This window comes from Sturnus vulgaris, chromosome 7 (genome assembly GCF_052056855.1).
Source record: "Sturnus vulgaris isolate bStuVul1 chromosome 7, bStuVul1.hap1, whole genome shotgun sequence".
In the NCBI taxonomy this organism is placed as follows: Eukaryota; Metazoa; Chordata; class Aves; order Passeriformes; family Sturnidae; genus Sturnus; species Sturnus vulgaris.
In genome coordinates, this window is record NC_142249.1 from 21409816 (window position 1) to 21434920 (window position 25105).

The following is a 25105-nucleotide window of genomic DNA, read 5'->3' on the forward strand; positions in this document are numbered from 1 at the left end:
TCTTCTCTATTGCATCTTCTAGAATGATCCAACTTAATTAGTAAAGCCTGGAGCAAAAATAAATATTTGCATTTAGAGTTACCATGCTTATGATGACAGTGGTGCTAGTGAGTTCTGTTTTGATGAGCTATGCTCCTGAGCCCATCTTTATCACCATGAAGCCTCCAGCCTGTGTTTTGTTGTTGTGAGTGTTTTTAAATTTAAAATGAAAGCTTTTGTACTGCAGATTCTGAATACACCACATAGAACTCCAATACATCAGATAGGCTGCACACAGTAGTAAGGGTGAAGAGCTGGGAGCTTTGGCTCAGACTGAACAACTCCTGACCCTTGACAGGGACAGGCAGAGAATTGCTTGGAGATATATATATCTATGTAAAAACGTATAAAATATATAAAAAGACAGTAAAATACATAATTTATTAATATTTCTCTTTAAACCAAAACATACACAACCAGAAAACCTGAGTGATTTTATTTTTCACACAAAACGAAGAGAAGGATTTTGTCTAAGTGGTTTAATGGTAACACTTCAATTTTCATACTACATACAAAATTTATCCTAGATAGTTTTACATACTTTGATTAATTAACAGTTTGTATTAGTGATGCCTTAAGTTTTAGCTTTCTTATTTTCCAGATTCTGTACTGCATTAGTTTATAACTCTGAAATTCATATAAAGTGTTAACAAGTTCTCCTCACAGTTTAGTTAGATAAAACAATATTTTTCCAGCACAAGAACCAAGGACACCATTACAGCTTCAGGCCCAAAAAGTGGAAACAACGGCAAACTGAGGAGAGCAATCTGAGAGGATGAGACTTTATAACCTGAAGCTGTAATTGGAAAATTAACCCTAGTATGTAAATGGACCAAAACTTTAAGAAGTATGAAAATGTGTGACCCGTCATCCGTCTTGGGTAGAGCCATGACCTGGCTCTTGTACATCCCAAGCTGTATTCTTTGAAAGCCTTTTAATAAATACCTACTTTATTCCTTTAACACTGTCTAGCCTTTGTTCTAGGTAGCCTCTCAAGGCATCATTAGAGTTGCATAGGTAAAACTACATAAGACAGACCACAGCAGATGGCAGATAATAAGGAAATCCATGTCTTTCTCCTTGATGTCCAGTATTTAAATCCTATTGCTGAAGAGAAGCAATAAATGCTGCATCTAGCATTAATGATGAACTGGTGAATACATGAAAAGCCATGAACTACAGGCAAGCGTACAGTGTCACAAAGAAGAAAAGAAATAAGACCTTATGTAGTAGTACAAAATGTTAAGATTAAATCCAGCCAGAAAAACAGTAGTTGACTACTATGAATGGAGTTCTTAAATAACATCCAAAAGTCTCTGTAGCTGGTGTTTATGGCTTAAATATATACAAAAGTTCTCCCTCATTTTTTTACTAAACACTTTCTGGGTTTATTTTATAGCATTAAGAATCATATTCTTTTGCAGAATTCTTAAATAACATCCAAAAGTCTCTGTAGCTGGTGTTTATGGCTTAAATATATACAAAAGTTCTCCCTCCTTTTTTCACTAAACACTTTCGTTTTTTTTAATAGCATTAAGAATCATCATCTTTTGCAGTATCACATACCATTTGGTAAACGTAACAACTGAATCTCCTGTTAGGCTTCTGTTCTATATGTAATACAAGGTCTTTGTCAAAGTAAACTTCGTGACTGTAAGTCTGAAATGAGAAAAAAAAAGAGTTCAGATTGCAGTCTCTATTTCATAACTTGCTAACATCTGTATCATTTTCCACGAGGAAAAAAAAATATTTAATAATGGTGAACTCCATGATCAGGCAGAAATTTTGTGTGGATACACAGAGATTACTCTTCCAGATAAAGGACAGAATTTTAAAACTTTGAGAGGTTTCTCACATCGCTATTTTAGGAATCTGAGTTCAGAGCATCTGATTTAAGATCACAAGTTGCCTATGCAGTCAATGATAAAAGAGGTGTAACAGTGCTGAGAATTTCAGACGTCTAAGTTGGATGCCCACCTAAACTTGGACTGTATGAACAGCCCATTCCATCTTCCCAAATATATATACAGTGAAGTCCATGCTTCATTCTGTGCATGAGTACTTCAAGTTAAACTAGGGAGACTATTTACAAGTTGTAAAGTTAGTCTGACATTTATCAACTTAAATAGTCCACGGTTAGTTATACTTCAGAAATACATTAAGGACAACCCTTACCCCAACCAAAATACCCCCAAACAAATCAACCAACAAGAAAAAATCACGATTTCAAATAATGGAGTTTTTCAGGTAAGTTAACTACTGTCTGATAGAGTACATACAATTTTAGAGTTGTAATTATTATTTTATGCAACTCTCATCCCTTTGCAACACTACTTATATATCTGCTTGAAATCTGAACACAGGTGGTATGTAAGTAAGTATAAGGAAGAGACAGTGGGAATAAAATACAAGAATTTTCCTCACCACATCCCAGGACTCCTTTAATGGAATACTCTTAAGTAGAATCCCATGTTCATTGCAATGAAAGTCAAGGTGAGCTCTTCCATCAGCTCCTATCTGAGTAACTGCCACAGTGGATAATAAATCCAATTCATCTTCATAGTCCACAATTTTGAATGTCTTAGAAAAAACAAAACCTCAAGTTTACAAATCAAACATAAATTCACATTCCCCTCTACCTAAATTGCATAGCTCTTTTTTCTTCACATGAAGGCAGAATTGGGCAAATTCTCATTCTTAAGTCTTCTCATCCAAAAGAAAACCTTGAGAGCCTAATACCCAACAAGCATTTTTCCCAACATGAGCTGCCAGGGTATTTCAGCAAAATTCGTTAAGCAGGAGAAATGGAAGTGATGTTCTGAAGAATCCTAATGTGCAAGTATATATATTTTATATGCAGCATACAGAAAATAGGAAAAGAAGTATTTCTGAAGGGGCCAAAGACATATATTTAGGCTCTTGAAGCACAGATGTTAAGAGATAGTGTAGCTTTAAACCATCATTGGTTTTGAGGGAATGGGTACATGAGAGTAATCCCATGAATATCTCTATGTTCTGTTCAGATCTCTCTCTTGCTCCACAAATTACATGTCAGTGAAGAACTGACACCAAAATGTGAAGATAGTTCGCAATCTTAACTGCCTTTATCTGAGTGTGACATATTCTTTAAATTCAAATGTCAAAACATTTATTGGAATCACAAGTAAAGTGTAACAGCAGGAAAAAAAAAACAGTGTGCAATTATTTTTCTTATGGTTAAAAGAAAAAGTGAATAGAAATAAACTGCAGACCCTTAATATACTGGACTGTGCTATATTTTAAACCATAGTAAAATCTATTTCCTCAGAATAAAGAATAGGAGTGACTGCCAGAAACTGATGAATTTTACCTGTTGTGCTTATGTCAATTACAGACCCAGATCTCTCAAGAAGCAGTTACTTAAAGGAAAAGTATTAAATACCTTATCCTACAATCCAATCAAAGTAACTGGGATAGAAAAATTAAAAGTTTAGAGATACTATAAAAAAGAGGATCCTAAAGAAGAGGAAAAGAAAAAGTTTTTCATTTAATAAAATGCTTTATATGAAATATTCAAAGTAGATATTTAAATGATGAGTAATGATTTGTCACATTAACATATCTTTTCTGTGCCATTGAAGTCACATGGAGTTATGGTATCATGGGTATCAAAGATCAGTTCTTGAAAGAAAGAAAAGATACAAAGCTCAAATATCAACCAAGCAGAAAAGATGATAAACAGCATGTGAAGCAATTGGAAGAAGACAAAGAGAAGAGGAATAAAGAGCTCAAGGATATAGACATGTAATGGTTATACCCACTGCACCCGAAACAAGAAGGGCTGGCTAGCTAAACACTAAAATAATGCACGAAGTGCTCGTACTACATTGGTTACCTCTTGCTCTGGGTCATCATCCAGCAAGGTAAAACGCTTTTTCACCACTCGACCAGAAGCTGTTACAGTAACACTGTTGTTCACCTTTGGAGAAACATAAAAAAGTGTCTCTAGACTTCGGAGCAATTTAGTTTCTATTGATTGGACAATGTATCTGTTTCATACATTTTGCTTTCTGACCTTGTTTTGCTTATTAGCTGGGTGTAGCCCTGGTGCTGCTCTTTTCTTTTTGTGAGTTCATGAACTTGTTGACTTTAGTGGAGATATATTGCTGTTTGCTCATATTCAGAGGTGTCACACAGAGGTGGCAAAGGTTACCAGAATTTTTTTAACATAAGTGACTAGAACCAAGATGCTGGAAGGAAAATTAAAACTGCTGAATCACCACCAATTTTTTTCCTAAACTTTTACTTCCAGAAGATGGGAGAAGTAGCATCTCAAACCATCAGTGCACTGATTTGGCTCACCAGGGGATACATGAATGCCAAACTTGTCACAAAAGAATGACAGGTGTGCATGGCCAGGAAAAGGAACGGACTTTTGAAAGCAATGTAGTGTCTTTGTTGTCTTATGAAGACTTACCACTAAGTTATGAGAGACTTGAAACATTTCTAGTATTTGTATGATCAACTTACCTGAGCACTAGAGATGCACAAATTTGTTATTTGGTGGCACCTTCATTTGAAGAAAATCTGTCACCATTTTTAAAGTATGTTTTAAATCCATGATATGTGGTTACACTGCACATCTTAAAGAATGCTGAAAACTAAAGACCGGAGGTTTCAGAAATCTATCCTGAAAGTGTTACTGTTTTCAAAATTCTTTTCATACTGCTTAAAGTTCAATGAAGACAGAGAATGTCTTTCAATAAACCTTGGATAAATCCCATAAAACACAGTGATTACTCAAATATGCAAACTCCCTGTTTATAGCTCAAAATCACACATCATGATCACAGACACTAAACTCACACAGTTTTCTCTGTTGGCTACAATCGTAAAATCTTCTGCAATCTCCATTTGATCTGCACGATTTTTAACTTCCTTAAGCTTTAAGACTCTACAAAAGAAAGAAATTACAAAGTAAGTAATGTATTCTAATCTGCTTACTACATTTCTATATAATTTTTTAAATCCACTACATTAAAGTATTGTAAATAAATAAAAGGGAAATGAATTCTTTTTTTAATTTATGTTTATCAGTGAAATTTTGACACAAGTGTCCTTGAGTATTTTTCATTCCAAAATTTAAACTGTGACCTCTAGCACCACCCACATTCATCACACAGAAATCTGCAGATGTTTCTAGAAGAACTTTTGATTCTGACAAATTAATAGATTTTACAGTTTCTATAGGCTGATGAGTGTTTGGGCCTGCAAATTGTCAGACTACTGAATTTATGTAGTTATGCAACTTCTCTAATGAATGAAAGATTTCAGTAAAAAAGGCTCATACTTTATCAAATTTGGTCCCACGTGGATTATTCTACCTGACATATCTGGATGGAAATATATCCAGTCAGGTTCAAGTGAACAGCATTTCATATCCTGTATTCCATTTTTTGCCTGAAGAAGAAAAGGAAAGCTTAGAATATTAGTATCTTGAAAGTCTTACAGATCTAATTAAAGAGGAAATATTGAGCTCCTCACTATATATACCTCTGGAGGTTTTTAAGCATTGCTCCTAAACATGACCAGAAAGGATAGCAGTGGAACAATAATAAAAACAACAATAGTAATAATAAAAAACCTCAGTTCCAACTCTCAAGATACTCAGTGCAACAGTTTTGAGATTTTTAATATTCAATAAGCAATAACCTTGTCCCTTAGCTATATATTGTCCTATCTCTCCTGAAAATAAGCCGAATGAAGATTTAACTTACACGGTGCAAACATTTCAAAAATTCTAGCCATTTGAGTATCTAAGACATGGGATGTGTCAAGACAAGCAACAAACATTAGCACAGAGTTTGACTTGAGTTTCAAACCTCAGGCTCAGCCTCTTCGGTGCAAATTATTTGTGGAGCATGTAAGCCTGGAATACTTTGTGATTTCAGCTATCAGATGCAAGCCGGTCAAAATCTTGGGATTTTGGCAGTGGCTTTTTCTTGTTAAATATAGCTGACATCAATCATTCAAATTGCCAAATATATGAACCCACACAGAAAAAAACAGATGAGGAAGGATTCTGCAAATCCATTTGAATCAAAATTGATCTTCAGCTACAATTGTGAAACATCAGTTTTGAAAATGAGGAGGGAAATAATTGATAGGAAAGCAAAAGAGATAAGGACATTTACAGATGAGACTTATTTAGTCAAGAAACTCTGAAGAGGCCCAGAAATTGCTTGAAATACAGAATGATCTTCAGGTCAATTCCAGATTCAAAATAAAAGCTGAGATGGAGAGCTCACACAAAAATAGTATTCATATGATGAGTAGTACATAAACAAAAATAATTAGGAACAGATTAAACTAACTAATAAAACCTTTATAGGGATGGAAGGAGATTAAACTGAGCAATCAAATCTTTTTAGGGAGAGAGAGAAGGTGCAAGTCAAAGATAAACTACAAACATTAAGGACATTTATTCTGCAACATCTTAAAATTTAAAATAATTCTGTAGTCAGCATTTAGTAGGCTGTCTAGTCAGAAGTGCATTAGGACGTTATCATGCAAGGAAACAGGTAATGAGACTTAAGTCATGAATACAGTGCTGTGTAGCTCTGACAGCACTACTATTGTATTGGAATGAAGGAAATATGAGAAGCAGTACTGATTCAGAAGAAAGTATTTTACACATGACTCCATGGGACAACTAATTTGACACTGGGGTGAGCCCTGTGAAAGCACTTGGTAAACAAAGGTATTATAACCTACTCAGAATAAGAGATGAAGACAAACATAATACACATTAATTTCAGAGAATCTGCTTTCTGAATATATTACCAAAGCATTGTCTTTCAGAGAACAAATATGGAAGACTCCTTTATGTTTTTTCTTGTTAGGTGTGATGATATAATGCCAAGGGTAACCTCCAATTTGAAATGCATTCTCCAGAGAAGATGCTTCAAATAGCAAAGGTGGGGTATCTGCAAATATTCGGTAATGTTAACACCATTAGTAGCAGAACAGTCATAATTCCATTGATCCTTACAATTCTAAATTCCAGTAAAGCTCCTAATTCTTCAGAACTTTTGAAGATTGGTGAAAACACATTGGCTATGAACTCTTTTCCAGCACCAGCTATGCTACCTCACCCAGCATCCACTGCACATGTGCAGTTCCCTCTGGAGGGTTACTGCCTTCTCAGATCTTGATGCTGAATACTCTTCTAGTACCTTTGACTTATGAGAAAGATACAGCAAATAATTAAAATTATTCCAGCTCATCTGATTGAGGAAGGATGCATATGTGAACAGATCACACATCATATCAAAATGGTCACTATTCTCTTGGGAAAAACAGTGATAAATAACTGGAAACAGCAAGCAGCAACCTCAAATAACAATTAAATGCAGCAAGATAGAATATTCAGATTCTGCTTTCTCCTTTTGTGTAATACAACAAAATAGTGTGGACCACAGTGGATGCAATCTGTAGCTGAGTTCATAAAAATCAACCAAAATATAGAATTTTTTGCAATTAATGGCAAAAGCTATCTAGTTTTCCGTTCAGTTGGGATAAATTATTGACATGTACCAGGCCATTAGTACAAGTCTTCTGTTTACGACATGAGAGGCATCTTTGAACGAAATGGACTGTGAAGAACTTTACAACTCCTGCCAACTAGCTACATTAAAGCAATTTCTACAGCTGCTATAACCAAATCGATTTTAGACTGAAGATCTGCTCTAACAGCACAGAGAAAAGCTGGGAAAAAAATGACAAAACATGGAGAAAATCTGCAATTACAAGAGAATTTGAACAGGTAGAATATAAAAACCCAAACTGAATTAGTGCAAGGAGAACAAGGTTCTTATCTGGACTCTGAGTCCCAAAGGTTTTATCCAGATTTTGACTTGTTCTTATCCTGCTTTGTCTAGATAATTATCCTAATGCCAATGGTGCTGTCACATAACATCAGATATTATGTTTATGGAGTGCTTCGCTCCTCTCCTCTTCCTTTGTTCATGTTTCCATCAATCTAGCCATTTAGATTGGATGGAATTAGTTCACTGCCAATGGAAATGAAGTCTTTCCTAAGCTGGAAAGTGGCTGTGTCCCATTTGCCTTTTCGAGTGGCACATAGGAAATGGGAGATTCTGTGCAAGAGATAACAAACTATATGATATAAGAATACTCATGCATCTGCTGGAAATATAAAGAATGTTGAAGATGGAAGCATAAGCAAAGGACCTACTGAAACTAAAATCTGTCAGAAAATGAAAAATTATTTAAGGAAGTTTGTGACATTTTACCCAAACAACTTTATAAATAAAGCTTATATATTGAAGTCCCTCAAAAATTCTGGTAGATGGACTAAATGATACAATTAAATGTATCTCAATAATATATCAGTACTGAGTAGTAGAGGCTGCTTATAAAATATGCCTATCCTTTCTTTAGCAAAGATTTGCAAGATCATAGTCATGTAAACCAGTGTGATAATGTGATTCTGCTGCCTCAACTCCATCTTTCCCACTGTATGTCACTTGCTCTTGTTGCTTAACACCTCCTGTATTATTATTTGCAAGTCCTTTCCCAAGTCTTGCCAGTTTTCAATCTCCAGTTGAGCTTCTTTGTTCGCTTACTTTAAACTCTGCAAACTTATCTAAATAAAGTTGTTCCTGGCAGCACTAACAAGTGTTTGTAAAACCAAAAAAAAACAAGAAAAGTTTTCTACAAAGTATACTTCTTGCTTTTTTTCTGAAATTACTATATCAACAATAAATCAAATTACAATAAAAAAAAGCTAACAATAAATCAAATTACAGTTTTAAGTTCTGGGCTGTTCAGAAAATCACATACTGTGACCAAAATCAATTCCTTGCCAGTTAAGAGCTGTAGCAAAGTACATTTTAGCCTGTCAGTTTTGATCTCTATACACTTCCTTTTGGGTACCTCACACCATAAAAACAATACTGTAATAATGCCCATCCCTTCAGGCAATTTCTGTAGGGAGGCTAGGACTTAAGAAAGAAAGAAAACTACACACAGTTAAATTATAGTAAATACAAGCCTGCACTCTGTTAAACTGTTAAGATCTTGCTCACTGAAGCATTTGCCCATCTCATTCTTGAAAGAAAACAACTCAAAAACCACAGGAATGCAACTATTTGCAAAAGACAAGCATGAAAAATATTTGTCATGGGTTCAAAACTTCCAAACCACAAATTCCTGAATATGATTAAAGATCAAAAAGTTTTTCTCCAGTACACAGGTTTTAAATCTCAGAACTAAAAACTACAATGATCTATCAGCCATGAGATCAAATCTTCCTAATAAAGTTCACATAGCAGGTTTTCCATAGGTCCCTAACATTAAATGGTGGTTTCACATATTGAGGTGGGGAGAAAAATGGGGGAAGATTTCCCACTGCAAAAACTGAAACATCAAATATAGCAGCCTATTGCTTTGTTTTGATAAAACATTGCATTATAACTTCACTATGTAAGTCTGTCTTTTATCTTTATGTATATACTCCCTCATTTTTATAAAAATCTGGATTGATTTTTCTCTTATTATCTGATACTCTGAAGAAAAAAGGCATTTTTTTATATGGACGATCACCTGAAAAAGAAACATTTAATACAGAAACATTCAAAATTAAATAAATAAATACATGCATTCTTTGATATCTGTGAAACCAACCTTGTAAATTTTTTTTAGGTGCCTCAAGTGTAAGCTTGTGAGAATGTTTTTTTTTTTTAACTAAGAAAAGAAAATTCAAAAGAAGCCTCAGACTTTGGTCATTCATTAGGATTCTTAGCACCAAATTCTAATCTGCAAAATTCTGCACCAACAGAAGCCACTGTTTGCTTTTAGAGAAAGAAGTCATTACATAATGCAGAACATTTATAAGAATGATTTGAGGAATTAGAAGTGTTTTTAATAATTTGTTCTCTTCTGAGGAATTCATTTTACTGAAACTGGCACATTTCTGACAACCAAAATATTAAAATGCAAGTAGGACAAATTGTATTCAGGCTCTTGGAATTTCCTCTGCAAGTTGGAGTAAATGTTCTCATATCTTTTGCTTACATACCATATACTGTTTCTGGGTGCTACTAACAGCTATCCTCTTTCTCAAGAGCAATTGCATCTCAGAAATAAAGGGGTTTCCATTACATGCATTGATTATAGAGCAACTAAGCTATCTGAAAATCTTTAACAGTTTTCTTGTTATGTCCTATATAATTATTACTGTAATTACAAGTTAAGCAAAGCACATTTTAAAATAATGTAAATCCAGAAATACAGCTACAGCACAATATGAGCAAAGTAATTTTAATATTTTTTTCTTAGTGTGAAATAAGCCATAATCAACCCACAAAAGACACAGTCAAGCTAATACAAAGATCATAATTACCTGTTATTTTAATGTTACATGGAAGACCAAATGGATACTTTCCTACAACTCCCACCTGACCATTCCAGTTGAATTCTTGTCCCAAATCAAATGGTTGTTCCATGAACTAAAATAACACAGAACAATTTAGCTTTATGGATGCATACTTACTTGCTGTTTAGTTCTACTCTCTATTACTACTGCATTCTTTATCTTTTTAGATACTGCTTGAGGTTTTATTTTTGAATTAATGTTTGATTTTTGTTTGGAAGGATATAAACTCACAAGTCTAACTGCAGTTCTGTTTTGAGATCACACTTCCCCATGCCCACCAGTTTCTGGTCTTAATCTTATCTAACTACGGACTAGATGTGTAGAGAGAAGCACATCTGGTGTAACATTTATGTAACTCCTCAGAAGTGCCAGTCTGACCCTGTATCTATTATGTTTTGCCACCTCTAACTATTTCAAGTAATTTTTCTGATAATGTATCCATTTGTATCTTCTGACCTTAAACAGAGCTAGGCAGGAAGCTACATACCCCACATACTTAGGTAGAGTACATGAATATTTATGACTTGTTACCCAAAAGTAGCGTGGACTGGATGAAACCTCTTTTTTTCATTACCTGTTCCAAAATGGCCTTGAAGTTATAGAGTCTGACCAGACCCATGCTGTACATTACAATCAGGATTCCATTAGAAACAGCAACATCTGTCACACTATTACCAAAAATCTGGAATAAAAGGAATCAAAAAATATTCTATTAGAGAAGAAATAATTGAGAGAACACAAATAACTGACATTATATCCTCGATTTTTCAATCACTTTATTTTTTTTATTCTGACCAAAGTCTATGATCAGTGTTTAAGTTTTCTGTAACTCATCTGTTTTGCTGTTTCTTTAATCCACTGCACTGCAGTAACACCTGAGGTTACATCAGTCATATTCTGCAAGCAGATTCATGCTCTAATCAATTCTCAGTATATCTTCATATCATGCTACCCAGTTATTATCATACATGAATAGCTTATATTATTCAGCATCCCATGTTAGCAAAACTAGCAACTCAATCTAAAAGTCCTGATTTCAGATCTTCTGTTCTTTCTTCATCCCCAGGGTAAAATACTAGTCTAATCACAACTATGACTGTGTACAGCTGTACTAAAACTACATTATCCAGCTGTCATAGAGTACAGGGTTTTCTCTGAATCCAAATTAGACATACATGAGAAGCTGATTTATCTTTTTTAATAATTATGCACTATTCATTTGTGCCACTGCTTAACACATCACTGAGCAAACCCTACAAACTAATTCTTAATATTTAATTAATACCAACACGTGAAGTTGATAGATTTTTTTAAATAGATATGCTTGAAAATGTAGTTTTCTTTAATCTGACTCACTATGTGAAAAAGCAATTGAACCAAAGTTAAAACAGGCTTAAAAACAATAAAAAACTTAGGAAACTCAGAAACTGTAAGACACCTACATCTTAAAACTACCAGCAATTTTGTGATCTGTTCAGTTCTGAAAGATATATTTACCCCTGAGATTTTTCCTTTTATTTTGCTTTATTGCTCTTTCTCAATTCATTTGTTAGCTTAGGTCTGTGTCTTTCAGACACAAACTCTAATAATCTTCCAACCATAAAGTCTCCTTCCTATCCTTGAGACCTCAGCCACTCTGAGCTCAGAATGTATTGTGGTATTGTGGTATGCCATCTCAGTAAAGCTGCCACATGGGTGCGTTCTGCAGCCTTAAGCAGTGACACTAACCCCATCTCAAATCTAAGTTACATTCCACTGATCTGTGTCAGGTCTGGCTTTGCTTCCCTGCTTGCATCTCCTGCTGGGTGGATTGTCACATCTCAAATGCTGCCCCTTCCATTACAGTTTGAACAATTTCTCTGATGAATACTTGCTACAGACCCAGCTGAAGAAGTGCTCTTTCACATGTTTTGCCTACTATGACCACAATGAATCTGGCATGCCATTCCTAACCAGATTGAGAATACCTTTGGTACTGGTAATGTTTCTTCCAGTCCTAAATACCAATTTTGAACAATACACAGTACCTCCAAGCTGTCATGGGCCCAAATGAAAAAGTTTAACCCCCTGCCTTCACTTGCCAGGCCCAGTTTCAATTAGAGCCTCAACTCAACCTAGCATCAGCTAAAACTCCAGCCTATAGCTCTAGACCCTAAAAGACAGTGTACCTCACAGAACCTGAAAGACAGAGTTTGCATGTTTGTACTGTTTCATGTGTAATTTGTATCCAGAGCTTTCCTGACTTAAAATAGAAGAGTCAAAACTACAATCTGGCTCAAAGTTTCTTCCTAAGTATATACACTTACTTATAGGTCAGAAACTGAACTCAGGTTGTTTGTTCTTGACTGATAAAGCAAAACGTTATTTACTTTTGTCATTCAGTAACAGTGATAATAAAAGTGTGAAGTGTGAAACATTTGTAACTGCATGTAGAATTCATAGACTGTTACTAGGACTGGGTCAGAGGCACTTCTGTCTTTCTTTAAGGAGGTGAAAAGAAGTGACAAACACTTTAGGGTTCCCTAAATTTTATGACTGCTCTAAGAAAAGGCTAAAGTCCTGTTACATGTCAAAGAGTAACGCAGTAACAGAATCCATTTACACCTTCTCTTCTGGTCATTATAATTAGGAATATTTGCCCCAATGCCCCTATCAGACACAAGAACACTGCTGCTAATTAATGTTTCAGTTGCATACTTACAAACTGTAAGTATGACTTCTGAAATTCTGAAATAAGTGCCTAAACTACAGCTGTCATAGAAACTACAATACAAATTACATATTATTAGAGAAATTAAATTACCTTTTTGTTTATTTCCAGCATTCCAATGAATGAAAGAGGCAAAACTTGGAATACAGCAAGATAAAACAATACAGTCTGTTGGATTCCTGCCTGGGAAGGAACAATACTGAATATAGTTATTAAAGGTAGGACACCTTTATCCTCTACTATAACCAAGTATAACGTCCCCATCTTTGTGCTTGTAAATTTTTTTTATCAATGTTGTAAAAATGAGTTTTTCAACACACTTACCTGCCGTGCTGCTGCAGGAAGCTTATTCTGAGCTGACTTTACAATCATTACCTCTTGAGGAGTATCCCAGCTCAGATACCTATTTGTGACAAGAAAGGCCTGTCTTAATCACTTAAAAATAATTTATTAATATTTCACATAAAATACAATCAAATATAACTAAGCAGATGCCTGTGCCCAGGCAAACTTCAGTATTTGATTTGGAAGAGGTGCTCAAGATGTTTGCTGTTTGCAATAATGCAGAAATCCATGGAACTAGGAATGACTTATTTCATACAGGATTGTGAGAAAAATTTGGAAAGGATGAATATTCACTATCTTAATTTTTCTCCTTCCCTTATTAATCACCACTTTCTTATCTTTTAGCCTAAAGAAAATACTTTTTTTCTGAAAACCAAAAAAAAGAAGCAGTTTATCAAAAGCACTAACTGCCCTGTTTTAAAAGAGAAATATGAGTACCTTATGGAGAAAAACCTTTGGAAATTAAAACCAGCTCAGACTTCAAACATATTGTTTGTATATTTGATCAGGTTTGTTTTTAAGCTCTTAAAATCCTCTCCTGGTAGGTTGCCATTACAATAGTAAAGGCTGTAAAGTTGTCAGGGAAAAGCAAATAGTAGGCTAGGTTCTGTAGAACTTGGTATCAAATTTGACCCCGTAATACTTAAGCAGATGAAATTCTTCTACAGGTAAAAGCATGCAGGAACAGTACTCCAGGTAATGTTCTAGATTAACAAGCCTGTTGTCAGCCATAGGGTAGTACTAAAATAAAACATTTGCCCTAGTCCTCTATGGTACTAATCACTGTTAATTATATTAAACTCTCCTTCTCCACTATACTACTACCAACTGTTAATGATACAAAGCCTAGTTGTTGTTTAATACCTGAAGAATTTGCAGCAGGAACCAGCAAGATACACTTTTTCCAGTACTTCTCCACTATCAGCAGAGAGACGTAGAAGCCAGTTCTGCACTGTCAAGACTATCAGGGAAGCTTTATAATCTGATGGACTTGGTAGCATTTCCCCCTACATAAAAAAAGGCTATTAGAAAAAACGTTGTATCAGGAAAATACAAAACATTTTGACACAGTCAGCACAACTCAAAAGTAAATACACATTCCTCAAAAATTGAAAAAGGAAACCTGCCTGCTAATCAGATCAGTATCTCTAAGCTCATGTCCATGCCAAATAACTACCTATGACATTATCTGCTGTCACACTTTCTGCAAGACAGTTACCTTTTCTAAAAAAGGCACCCTTTAAAAAATCCTTGCCTTGCAAAAATTAACTCCTTATTTATCTAATTTATACCAATCTAGAAGAGAGTATTTCAAAATAAGACATTCAGTGGTAACTCAACAGTAACTGCTACAAATGGTATTTACACTGCTTTAGTTTTTGGGCAGGGTCACTTCAGTGGGCCTCCAGTGTATCTGCTTTTTGTTTTTTTTATTGTCAACAGAGATGAAGAAAACTAAAACTCCTAGCTACTGTCATTACCATTAAAAATAAAGAAAAATATAAATAGAATTTATTTTGTAAGGAATTCAGAATTAGTTGCATAAGAATAAAAGCACTGGTTTTTAAATCTTCCATGAAAGCTTATGAAAAAAGCATTTGAATGCACTGTTGAGAGATTCAGAGAAGTATACCTCTAAATGTTCAGTTAATATAAATAAGGCACATGTTGCAAACCTTTAATAACCTAACTCCTTAAAAACATAGAGAAAATAGTTAGGAAGGAAAAAGCACTCCATCCTAAATGTTTCATCAAATTTTGCACAAAAATGCTCTAGTAAAAAGTAATCTTACCAGTGGGCATTCCAATAATAAAGCATCTTCTATTTTCTCAGACTTGGCACACTTTGACTTTTGATAAATTAGTCTTGGCTGTTGTGCAATGCTAGAAGAAAATGATTGCTTATTATTAGTCTGCTTTATGGACCACTTTCTATCAACAAGTCATTTCATATAATTTTATATATCCTGCCTTCTCCTCAGGCAGGTCATAAATCAAAGCATCTTATTTTTATTGTAAATATACCTGAAATTGCTCTCAAAATAAGGCCTGATAAACAATAGTTAATATAATGTAATATTTAAAAGCTAACCTTCTCTAAATACTTCTGTCTGATTTTTTTTTGTTTGCTTTTAGTTTTGGGTTTTCTCTTTTTACTTTTAGTCTCTGGGTTTTTTTGTTTTTTTTTTAAGTAACAAACTTTATAGTAATATTCTTGCTCTAGTCATATACATTAAGAAGAAAGCACATTTCCAAAACTAATGATCGTCCTGAAACCCTCCCCTCAAGTTCTTCCAATGCTGCCTTTCATAACAAAGGTGCAGTGTCACGTTCAGATATTTTAAAAAACAGCTCTACTAATTAAAATTTATGTCATTTGGAAGTTTCCTATCATATATTCCCTGTATTTTTCACACATATATTTCTAACTCTGTCATCTATTGTACTAGTAGCTAGTTTTTCCTGTACTTTTCCATGGCCTTTTCCTAGGCAGAAAGACAAAACAAATTGCAGAGCTCTAAGTCCTGGGATGTACAAGGCCCCAGTGCTTGGTTCTTCCTGGGAACCAAGGCTGAGAGGCTGGGAACAACTCTTGGAGATACATTCTCATGGCCAAAGTACAACTGGTGCTGAAGGGAGACTCCAGAGAAGGGGCTTGACTTTGGCAGGGGGGGATTGTATCACCACTTGTCCTCCTAACTGGTGATTTTTATCATTTATGCTGATTTCCTAAAACCTACAAATGTGTATTCATCCCTATAGAGGTGGGCTTTTGTGGACATCTTTCCATAACTGCCTCTGAAGGCCTTCATTAAAGTTCCCCTTATATTACCTCCTTACTAAGATTATCTTGAGTTTCATTTCCAGGTTGGAAAAAGGCAACAAAATAAAAGCTTTGCACTGTGCACAGTTTTGCCCTCTGGGAGAGGATGACACAAAGAAAAACGTGAAAGATGTTAGACAGGTTAACCCAGTACTGAAAACATTCAGACAATGTAGGAATAAAAGCAGATTTAGATCTCAGCTGTGGGTGACAGAATAACTTAATTAACTCTTAGTGGTTTACCCTGACAGAGTAGTTTGTCTTTTATGTATCATGTAACACTATCTCAAAACTGCTCTGCCCACAGCTTCCTCAGCAATGCAGTTCCCAAGTCCATGCTACTTCCCTCACAGCAGGGACAGGCTAAGACAAGGGCTGGTGCACACAGATTTCCTGTCCTCTACCCTTCCATGTGCTGCCTCCTAACCTGTGTGTCTGCAACTGATTGTGGAACAGGAGAATATATTAGATCAGAGAATTGATCTACAAAATACATTTGCCAAAACTAGAACACACTGCAGGCTGTACTCTTACATGAAGAATAATTTCATATTGTATACAGAATTCACATAGTACCAAGCTTGTTACATAGGCTGATTCTGTGACACTCTTTAGCACAGTGCTAGTTGCCAGACTACAAAGAACTACTTTTCATTTGGCTTTTTAGTGCAAGACTAGAAAATTGTGTTAATCTTCCATTCCTGCTCTGAAAGCTGAGGTTATACTGCACCAGAAAGATGAGATCTATCACCTGCTTATTTTTTGTTCCCAAGTAAACACCATTTAATTCACAGCAGCTGTTTGCATGAGTAAAGTTAGCAATGTAACACAGAATGAGTCTCAAATCTGTAAGTCAGTACCTCATAATTGTAAATTTATTACCTGGTAATACAACATTGGTAATTGTCCATATAAATTCTTCCTCTTTCATATGCAATAGGAGATGCAGAATGAGTTGTCCAAACATTCTTGAATTTAGTACTTTCCTGAAACGCAACAGTTTTAACAGTGACGACTGTTTGTAACAAACTTTGCTTCTGAAAAAAAATTTATTTGGCTCCTGCAACTTAATAACTTACATTAATTACAACTTTACTGCTGAATACACAAGAAAGAATCTTACTTGGTTTTTAAAAATAAAATTAATAGAACTTTTATAATAAAATTTTGTCTTTTTTAAAGACCAAATTAAAATATTTTTAATTAGCTATTTTGGACAGCAGGGGTAAGGAATATTTTGTCATTAACTGTATTAAAACTGGCACTAAACTTCCATAATGACTTTTGAACAAGGACTAGGCTCCCAGAGTATAAATATGCAGAGAACTCTTTTATATGTAATTAATTTGATTTATTGAACACCGAATTCCATTCTGCTGGTGATGTTTGGTGTGAGAGATAGAAAAATGTATTTACTGTTATTTGCAATAAGTGCCCAAAATGTTAATGAAATAAACTGCTCACATTAAACTTTCTTGCATGCATTTGAGATATCAGGAGCTCTACACCATTAACAAAGGTTCCAGTCTTAGAAAAATTAAGTGTAAATCAGACATATTTATTTATTTCAGTAAATCTTGCATGCCTATTGATCTAGTTACATAAGCAGACACTTCCAATAGGTGACTTCCAATAAATGTATTTTCAATATAATTGCCAATTCACTTTCACACTCTTTTCTGATGTCTATCAACTACTGTATGGAAGCAGTAATTGTTTTGACTAAAAAAATAAAGAGTTCGCTGCAGTTTGTAATGGGTTTAATTCCTATTTTTTCTGTAACATCAGTTTCACTGAAAACTGGGGTTACGTTTACCTGAAAATCTCTGCCGGTTATCTTATTGTGCCAACTCTTTTCAAATTTAACATGAAGCACTAAGAACTTAAGATTAGTATTAAATATGAAGCCATCTTGGGGAAATAGGTGATATAAAATCTCATAAAAGCTTATTTCTAACACAATTATTAGACATGCAAGTGCCTGCGCAGTTTTTCCTCTCTACCTTTCTAGGTCTGAGCCTTGTGAAATAAATTTAACCACTACTAACTCCCTTTATCAAAACTGCACCTTTTTTCTCCCCAGTCTTGTTCTCCGGCGTGACCAGGGACCTCTGGAACGCCTGGGCTGAGGACTGACACTCAGCCCCCTCGGCTGAAAGCCCGAAGCCGCAGGGCTGCAGCGAGCGCCGAAACGCAGCCTATTACCTGACACATGATCTTCCTGAGGAGTCCCAGGTTCTTCCTGTGGGCGACACCAGCATCTCTGGCGTAGAAGCCGTGGGCCCTGCGGCTGAGGAGGCGGCAGACGTTGTGCACCCCGCACGCCCGGAGGGCGGTCCTGTCCCCGCCGGCGGCCGCCTGCGGGCATGTTCTCGGCCCGCGGGGCGGGATCGCCTTTCTCCCCCGCTCCAGGCTCGCTCTCGGCAGGGCGCGCAGCCTTGCAGGGCCAGGCCCGTGCCGGGTTTATCTCAAACCCCCGCCCTGCCGGCGAGAGGTGAAGCGAAGTGGGGAAAGGCACGAGCGGCCCTTTGCTCCTTGGCACCCGAGCGAGGCAGGCCGAGGCCTCCCGGAGGTGCTCCGCGCCCCGCGCTTCCCCGGCAGCCGCAGCGCCGTTTCCGCAGACGCCAGGCGGGGACGGCCCTCCACCGCATCCCCGTGGCCCGCCGGGTACTGTAGTTTTTCCGCGGGCGGAATCGCATCCCCGTGGCCCGGACTTCACCTCCCGCCGTGCCCCGCGGAGCGCCGCCGCCGCTCCTGGGCAGGCCGGGCCGGCTGAGGCGGCCGCGTGGTGCCCGCGGGTGGCGGGCGGAGCGCGGTCACCCTCCCGTACGGGAGCGCTGCGGCCTTGGAGCTGATAAGGCACCGCTCCGAGGACAGGGCAGGAGCCGGAGCTGCGTAGGGCTCGGTGAGAATCGTCGGCGGCAGCCGCCGGCCGGTACCGTGGAGCCAGCCGCGCACCAGGAGCTCTGCCCCGGCCGGGCTCCCCGCCGATCCTGCGCTGAAGGATGCGGGCGCTCGACGGGCGGGGCGTGCAGATGGAAGCATTTTACCCGTCGTTTTTTTTTTAAATAAAGGCAGGAAAGTTTTGTTAGTGGTAGCTAGTTAAGGACTAGTGGGAACTGGTATCTTCTTTCTTTTAAAATGTTCCTGCTGTAGAGCTCAGCCCTCGGGGTTGGGCGCGGGGCATTGCCGGGGGTGAACGACCGGCTTGGCACCTGCGGGCCTTTGGGCACCGGCTGTGAGCCTTTCTGGGTACGGCGGTGTGGGATTGAGTGTACCGGGACCTGGGGGAAGGTTAAAGGATTTGTTGAAACCCCTTTAAAAAATGCAAGTCAACAGAAACTTCTTAAGATGCGTGACACTTAATTTTTGTATTTTTAGAGCTACATCCCAAATGTTGACACAGTCATCAATCGCTTCTTGCCGGCAAAGCAACTGAAGTGGACAGACTTGATTCTTTTCCTTGCCAGAGGCCAGGAGCCCAAATGGGGTAATCGAAAATTGCTGATCTTTTTGTGTGCCCATATCTGTTCTTCGGAATCTGAGTGGAACCTTGAATCTTGACTGATACTGAAAGAAAGAGAGAGTCCTTTAAGTTTCCAGTGCTTTGCAGTTGCTGCTGGAAGGCAGCTAAACACAAACACAATGGTTGCAGTTGCTCCTTCAAAGAGCTGATTAGCGCAGCAAGTGGAGCATACTGTCCAGTGGATTTGCAACATCGCCAGTGACTTCAGAGCTGGCAAGGCAGATTGTAGCTCATCAAAGTCCCCACAGACATCCAGAGTTCTTTGCAAGAATGTAATGGATGAGGTTCTTGAATATAAATTGTAGACAGTAGTAAAATTTATGCTGCTCTATCCCAATTCTCATCACCTTTAATAAAAAAATCCATAGTTGGTGTTGAGGCAAATAATCTTCTGTTAGGCAATACATTTAAATATTCAGTATTTTGTAGATAATATGGTTAAAATATTTTAAGTGATTGCATTTGGAGGTTTAGCTATATTTTTACTGTGCAAGTATGTGTATATATACACATAAAGTCTCACTAGCTCTTTTTTTTTCTTTTTCCTCCTTCCTGTGTAAGTAGCAGCCAGCAGAGGGTGTGCAGGGCAACGAGGAACCCTTCTTTGATTATTCAAGTAAATGTTTCCAGTAAATCCGCAGGATTTATCTCTCCTTCTCTCTCATAGCATAAACTATTTCCTCTTTGCTTGACTATTTTTAACAGGCTCCCTTGCAGCTTGTGGAAGAACAAGCACATCTCACTCAGCACATGTATATGTGATTAAAATCATATCTCGTGGGGCAGGTTTGTTTGTTTTCATCTGCTTTGCTTTTTAACTAATTTTAACTTTGTTGTCTCTTTAGGAATCAGAATAAATCAAATTTTTTTTCTTTTGTTTTTTCTTTTCCCCTGGGAGGCACTGCTCTGCAGCGGTTTTACTGAAGTTGCTGTATGCTCACAGGGAGGTCTACACCATTCCTGGTGCATGAGAAAGGAAAACAGTTGAAATTTTTAGATCTGCTGACTTTAAGAAGTTGTGAAATACCCTGTTGTTTCAAATGTGCATAATTTTTTGCAAGTATATAACTGAAAAACTAATCATGAAGCCCCAAGAGGGCATGATTAGTCACTTGGTCAAATAGAATAGGATTAAGCACTTGGTTAATGAATTAGTCCGATTGACAGTAAAGTCACCCCACCCAGATTAGAAATATTAGGATGTGTGTATTTAAAAAAATAGCTACTGGTAATTCATAGTTACATGAATTCTGTGTTACCATTATCTTGAATTTTTTTTCCTTTCTGTCCCCGATAGCCACTTGCATCTCTGTTGTGTAAGGAGTTTTGAGTTTTGGTCGTGTTTGATGGTGATAATACAGATTAGCAAGACTTTACAGAAGAGCATTGGGGATTAATGGTCATATGTTGTCTAGATGAATTTCTAGGTACCAAGCAGAAGTAATTGTATGAAGTCAGTTGTTTCCAGAATACTTTTCTGTATGGAATGGGAATGTAACAAAAGCTGCACATACTGTTCCTAATATAGGCTATTTTTGTCCTTATAACAGAGACTCTACAAGTAGACTTAGTGACTGTTCGATTTGTAATTGGAGGCCAAATGTCAAAATATTTTCATCCAATAAATTCGTTAAATTAGGTTCTTGGACAAAAGTAACAGAGTATTCCTGTTCTTTTTGTTTTGTTTTTGGTTTTTTTTCCCTCTGACATCTCTCACAATTGATACTTTTAAAGAATTTTACTCATCACTTAAGTGGTTTACATATGTTTTGGGGTGTAATTCACAGTTAAAAAATCTTAAAGCAGTTCTTTTCTCCTGAATCTAATTTTTCTTCTATGGGTGTGACTGCTCAGGGTTTTAATGACAACATCAATTAATTTAATGCTGACTTCAGATCTGGCTAGCAGTTGATGTGTGTTACATTCTTCTACATGTTCACCTGCAAAAAGCTATACTAAAGATGCTGTGTTTGCTTGTTTGAGGAGGGAAGGAGTTTTAAGTCTGTTTCTTAAAATTTCTTAGTTAAACTGAGGACCTCATCTGTAGTTGTAACAATGACAGAATTGTAAAGTCTAAAAGGCAGTCCTCCACAGGGAAACAAGGACTTCCATGTTGCTCTTCAACATGGTTATCAAGTACATTGTTTCTTTAAAGGTTTTTTTTTCCCCTGAAAATAGCTATGCTGCCACAAAAGTAAGTAATTTTTAATGTAATTCACTTTTACGTTAATTTCCTTAAAGATGAAAGTTGAATTTTTTTGATTAATAATCAAAATTAAAGTATTCCTGACTGTGACTGTCAACAGGGAAAGAGCTCCTAATTCTTTCAGGCAACATTTCTTGCTGCCATAATTTCAGGGTATGATCATATTACCTGATAACAGGAGTGTTTGCCTGTTTCATTAACAAACTTCAGTTAAACAATCAAGTAATGACTTGCTTCAGAAAATATGATGTAGGCTTACAAGTGATTTAATGCTTTTTGAGCTTTTAGTAGCCATGTTGCCCACGAATCTCATGATCTGTGGATGACTTCTAACTCTCAGGGATATACATGCATGTCTCAAGGGAGTTCATTTGCATTTAACATTGATTGCAGCAGTAAACTTCCTCACCTACCCCACTTGCCTTGCATTTTCAGAATTTATCTGCTAAAATTGTTCAATTATCACTCTTTTTCATAGAAAGGCTTGCATAGCTGGATTTTACTGATGTAAGACCATCTTAGTCATCTGACTATAGTTCCCATCTGTGCATCTTTTCATGTTCTTATTGAGATATTTAGAAAGCCAAGAAAAATTATGTGACTAGCCTAGCAGCTGAATCATTGTATTTTATGGCGAATATCAATGCTGGCACAGGAAATGCAAGATACTAACTCAGGTCTTTCCAAATAATTGAGGGAGGAAGAGGATTTGTAAACAGTTTGCAATGTAATAATGGAATCTTTATCCAAGCATTTCTATAATTTCATAATAATAATTTTGAATTTTGGTTTTGGGGTTTTGGAGGACTTGCTATTTGTTTTTATTTTCAAAAATTTTATTTTTCATTGCCTTTATGTAAATTACACATTTTGCAGAAATTGTCGTGATGTCTTAATTTTCGTGTCTCGTTATTTCATTATATCCCATATATGTTAATAATTATGGATTATGTTATGAAAAACTCATACATATTTTCAAATAAAAGCCATGAACAACTTGTAGTAATTGAAGTATAAATTGGAATTGTTTTAGTTGCTGAGCCACATTAAAAAAAAAACACCAACCAAACAATAAACTCATTAATATTAGAAGAAGTTTTGATTTTTTTTTAATAGGCCTAAATATTACATTTTCACTGTATGGCAGTGCTTCCATGTCCTGGTAACATTGCAGTCTCAGTAGCCAATGGTTTTATTTGGCATTGTCGACCATAAGGCAAACTCCGTTTTATTTAATCTTTGACAAATAAAAAGAAATTTTAATCTTCTTTCCTTTTTTTTTTCTGTAAGCTTAAAATGAATAAACAATGCCCTTTTAAAAGCATGACTCATTCAAAAGTGCATGTTAAATAAGGAATTGTTCATTTAATTGACGTGATTCCTTTGCCAGTCTTTGTATTGATGTGTACACATTAATAATTTTCGATTCACAGTACAAGACTTGTGATCAAATACTACTGTTTTCCTCGAGATAAAAATCTTTGTTTTGCAACCAATTTGCACAGAATGTTTTTAGTAGTATCTTATGCCTGTTCTTTTGTAACTACGTATTGTATTTCCAGTGCATTAAATTTGTAGGTGTGTTTTTTACAGAAGCAGCACTGCAAAAAAAGAAGATAAAAAGGCAGGAGTAAATAGGATTTAGAATAATTTTAAGGAGAAAAGAACAAAAGCCCATCAGGGTAAAAGTAGTAGGAGGGGTATTTCCTTTTACTCGTCTCGTTGAAAGCCTACGTTAACAAGAATAGGAAAAGACCCCACCAAAAATGCTAATACTAGCTACACACTTGTTTTCTTTCATTATTGATCCTCTATGAAGATATTCCAAGTCAAGTAAAATACAGCAATATAAGATAAACTGACACATGTAATAAAAAAAATCTGAATCATTTTTTAATTTCCATTAATAGAAATTAAACATGTATAACCATTACATTTCAAAGACAGCATTGAACAGGGATCAGGAGAATACATGGCAGAAATTTTGGATGGCTTTATATGGATTATGTTTACACTTTAAAAAAGTTATTTAATTTCCTATTAAAAAGTATAAAACCATAGTGGCCGTTCCAGAGTGAAATCTTTTGAAGAAGGTGAGTGGGGTGAAAAATGTCAATTTTGCTGACAGTGTGTACCCACTAGAAGAAGTGTGTTCTTTATTGATCATTTCTTGCTTGCGTTCATAAAGGTACAGTATCAGTCTTGGGTTATTATTTTACTGTGTATTTCTTTTCCTTCCCCTCCCTGATAGGACTTTGAAATGATACAAGATTATTTATCTTTTGAATGGTTTAATTCCAGTAGCCTACTTTGGGATTATTTGGGCTTTCAGCACACTGATGTTGCCGTTTTCTAAAATGCATTTGAATTGTTATTTTAGTAAATGATTTTTAGTAAATCTGATACCTGTTCCTGGTTATTTGACCAGTCTCTCATGTAAGTGACATAAACAATTAGGTTACTGCAAAACTGTAATTTCAGTTAAATGTGTTTTCAGGTCTCTCAACACAGGGAACTTCATTACAAGGCTTTCTGCTTTATGTCTGAGGAAAAACAAGATGCAACACAGGCACCAAAGTAATAGACGACCAGCGGTTCCACTTGGATCACGGATTTTAACTGATCCATCTAAGGTCTTTGAGCATAACATGTGGTGAGATGTTTCTTCAAGGCTGATTTTCATATAATTTTGTGTACTATTTACTTTGATGAATAATGGTGTAGATGTATAAAACGTGGTGCTGCCAGAATAGCACATAAGAGGGTTGCACTAGAGGAAACCTGAGACTGTCACAAGTAATCTGACAGTTATGAGCTCTCAGTGACTTGCTTTAAAAGTTGCCAAGCAAATAGTCAAGGAGTGAAAGGCAAAATATTATTATGGATCAGTAATCAATTAGGAGACAGAGACTGTAGAGATAAGATAGTCCCTGTTATTTAAAATGGCAGAAAGTTTCTAGGTACAGTAACACTGCATAGTGGATTAGCACCCTAGCCTAAAATTGACACCGTTTTGA

General features: G+C 36.4%; 2 protein-coding genes and 1 long non-coding RNA gene across 15 annotated transcripts in view; 2 read left to right on the top strand and 1 right to left on the bottom strand.

Moving 5' to 3' along the window:
• Positions 1-401: 401 nt before the first annotated feature.
• Positions 402-19057, bottom strand: DCAF17 (DDB1 and CUL4 associated factor 17). The gene is made up of 14 exons (XM_014880231.2): positions 18562-19057; positions 17239-17342; positions 15326-15416; positions 14397-14539; positions 13512-13590; positions 13281-13370; positions 11052-11159; positions 10445-10550; positions 6862-7004; positions 5369-5478; positions 4885-4972; positions 3914-3997; positions 2464-2619; positions 402-1698 (listed from the first exon to the last, which is right to left on the bottom strand). Exons 1-14 carry the CDS (start codon positions 18568-18570, stop codon positions 1573-1575), a joined length of 1437 nt encoding a protein of 478 aa, XP_014735717.1. The 5' UTR covers positions 18571-19057; the 3' UTR covers positions 402-1572.
• LOC148223201 (uncharacterized) lies at positions 13314-17283 on the top strand. Its single transcript, XR_015804864.1, has 3 exons — positions 13314-13405; positions 14201-14228; positions 16664-17283. It is a non-coding gene; the product is annotated as an uncharacterized LOC148223201 (long non-coding RNA).
• A 1-nt stretch (position 19058) lies between the features above and the next one.
• Positions 19059-25105, top strand: part of METTL8 (methyltransferase 8, tRNA N3-cytidine) — a 49014-nt gene continuing 42967 nt past the window's right edge. For 10 of the 13 annotated variants that reach the window (XR_015804854.1, XR_015804853.1, XR_015804859.1 and 7 more), the window contains exons 1-3: positions 19059-19261; positions 19738-19846; positions 24586-24741. Coding sequence is in view for 2 of the 13 variants with exons in the window: in XM_088168078.1 (XP_088024204.1) it covers positions 19842-19846; positions 24586-24741 (161 nt within the window). In the remaining 11 variants the exon portion in view is untranslated. Of the gene's footprint in view, positions 19262-19622; positions 19847-20587; positions 20669-24585; positions 24742-25105 lie in introns of those variants that run through there. The other 3 variants (XR_015804855.1, XR_015804856.1, XR_015804857.1) reach the window with 3 other exon arrangements.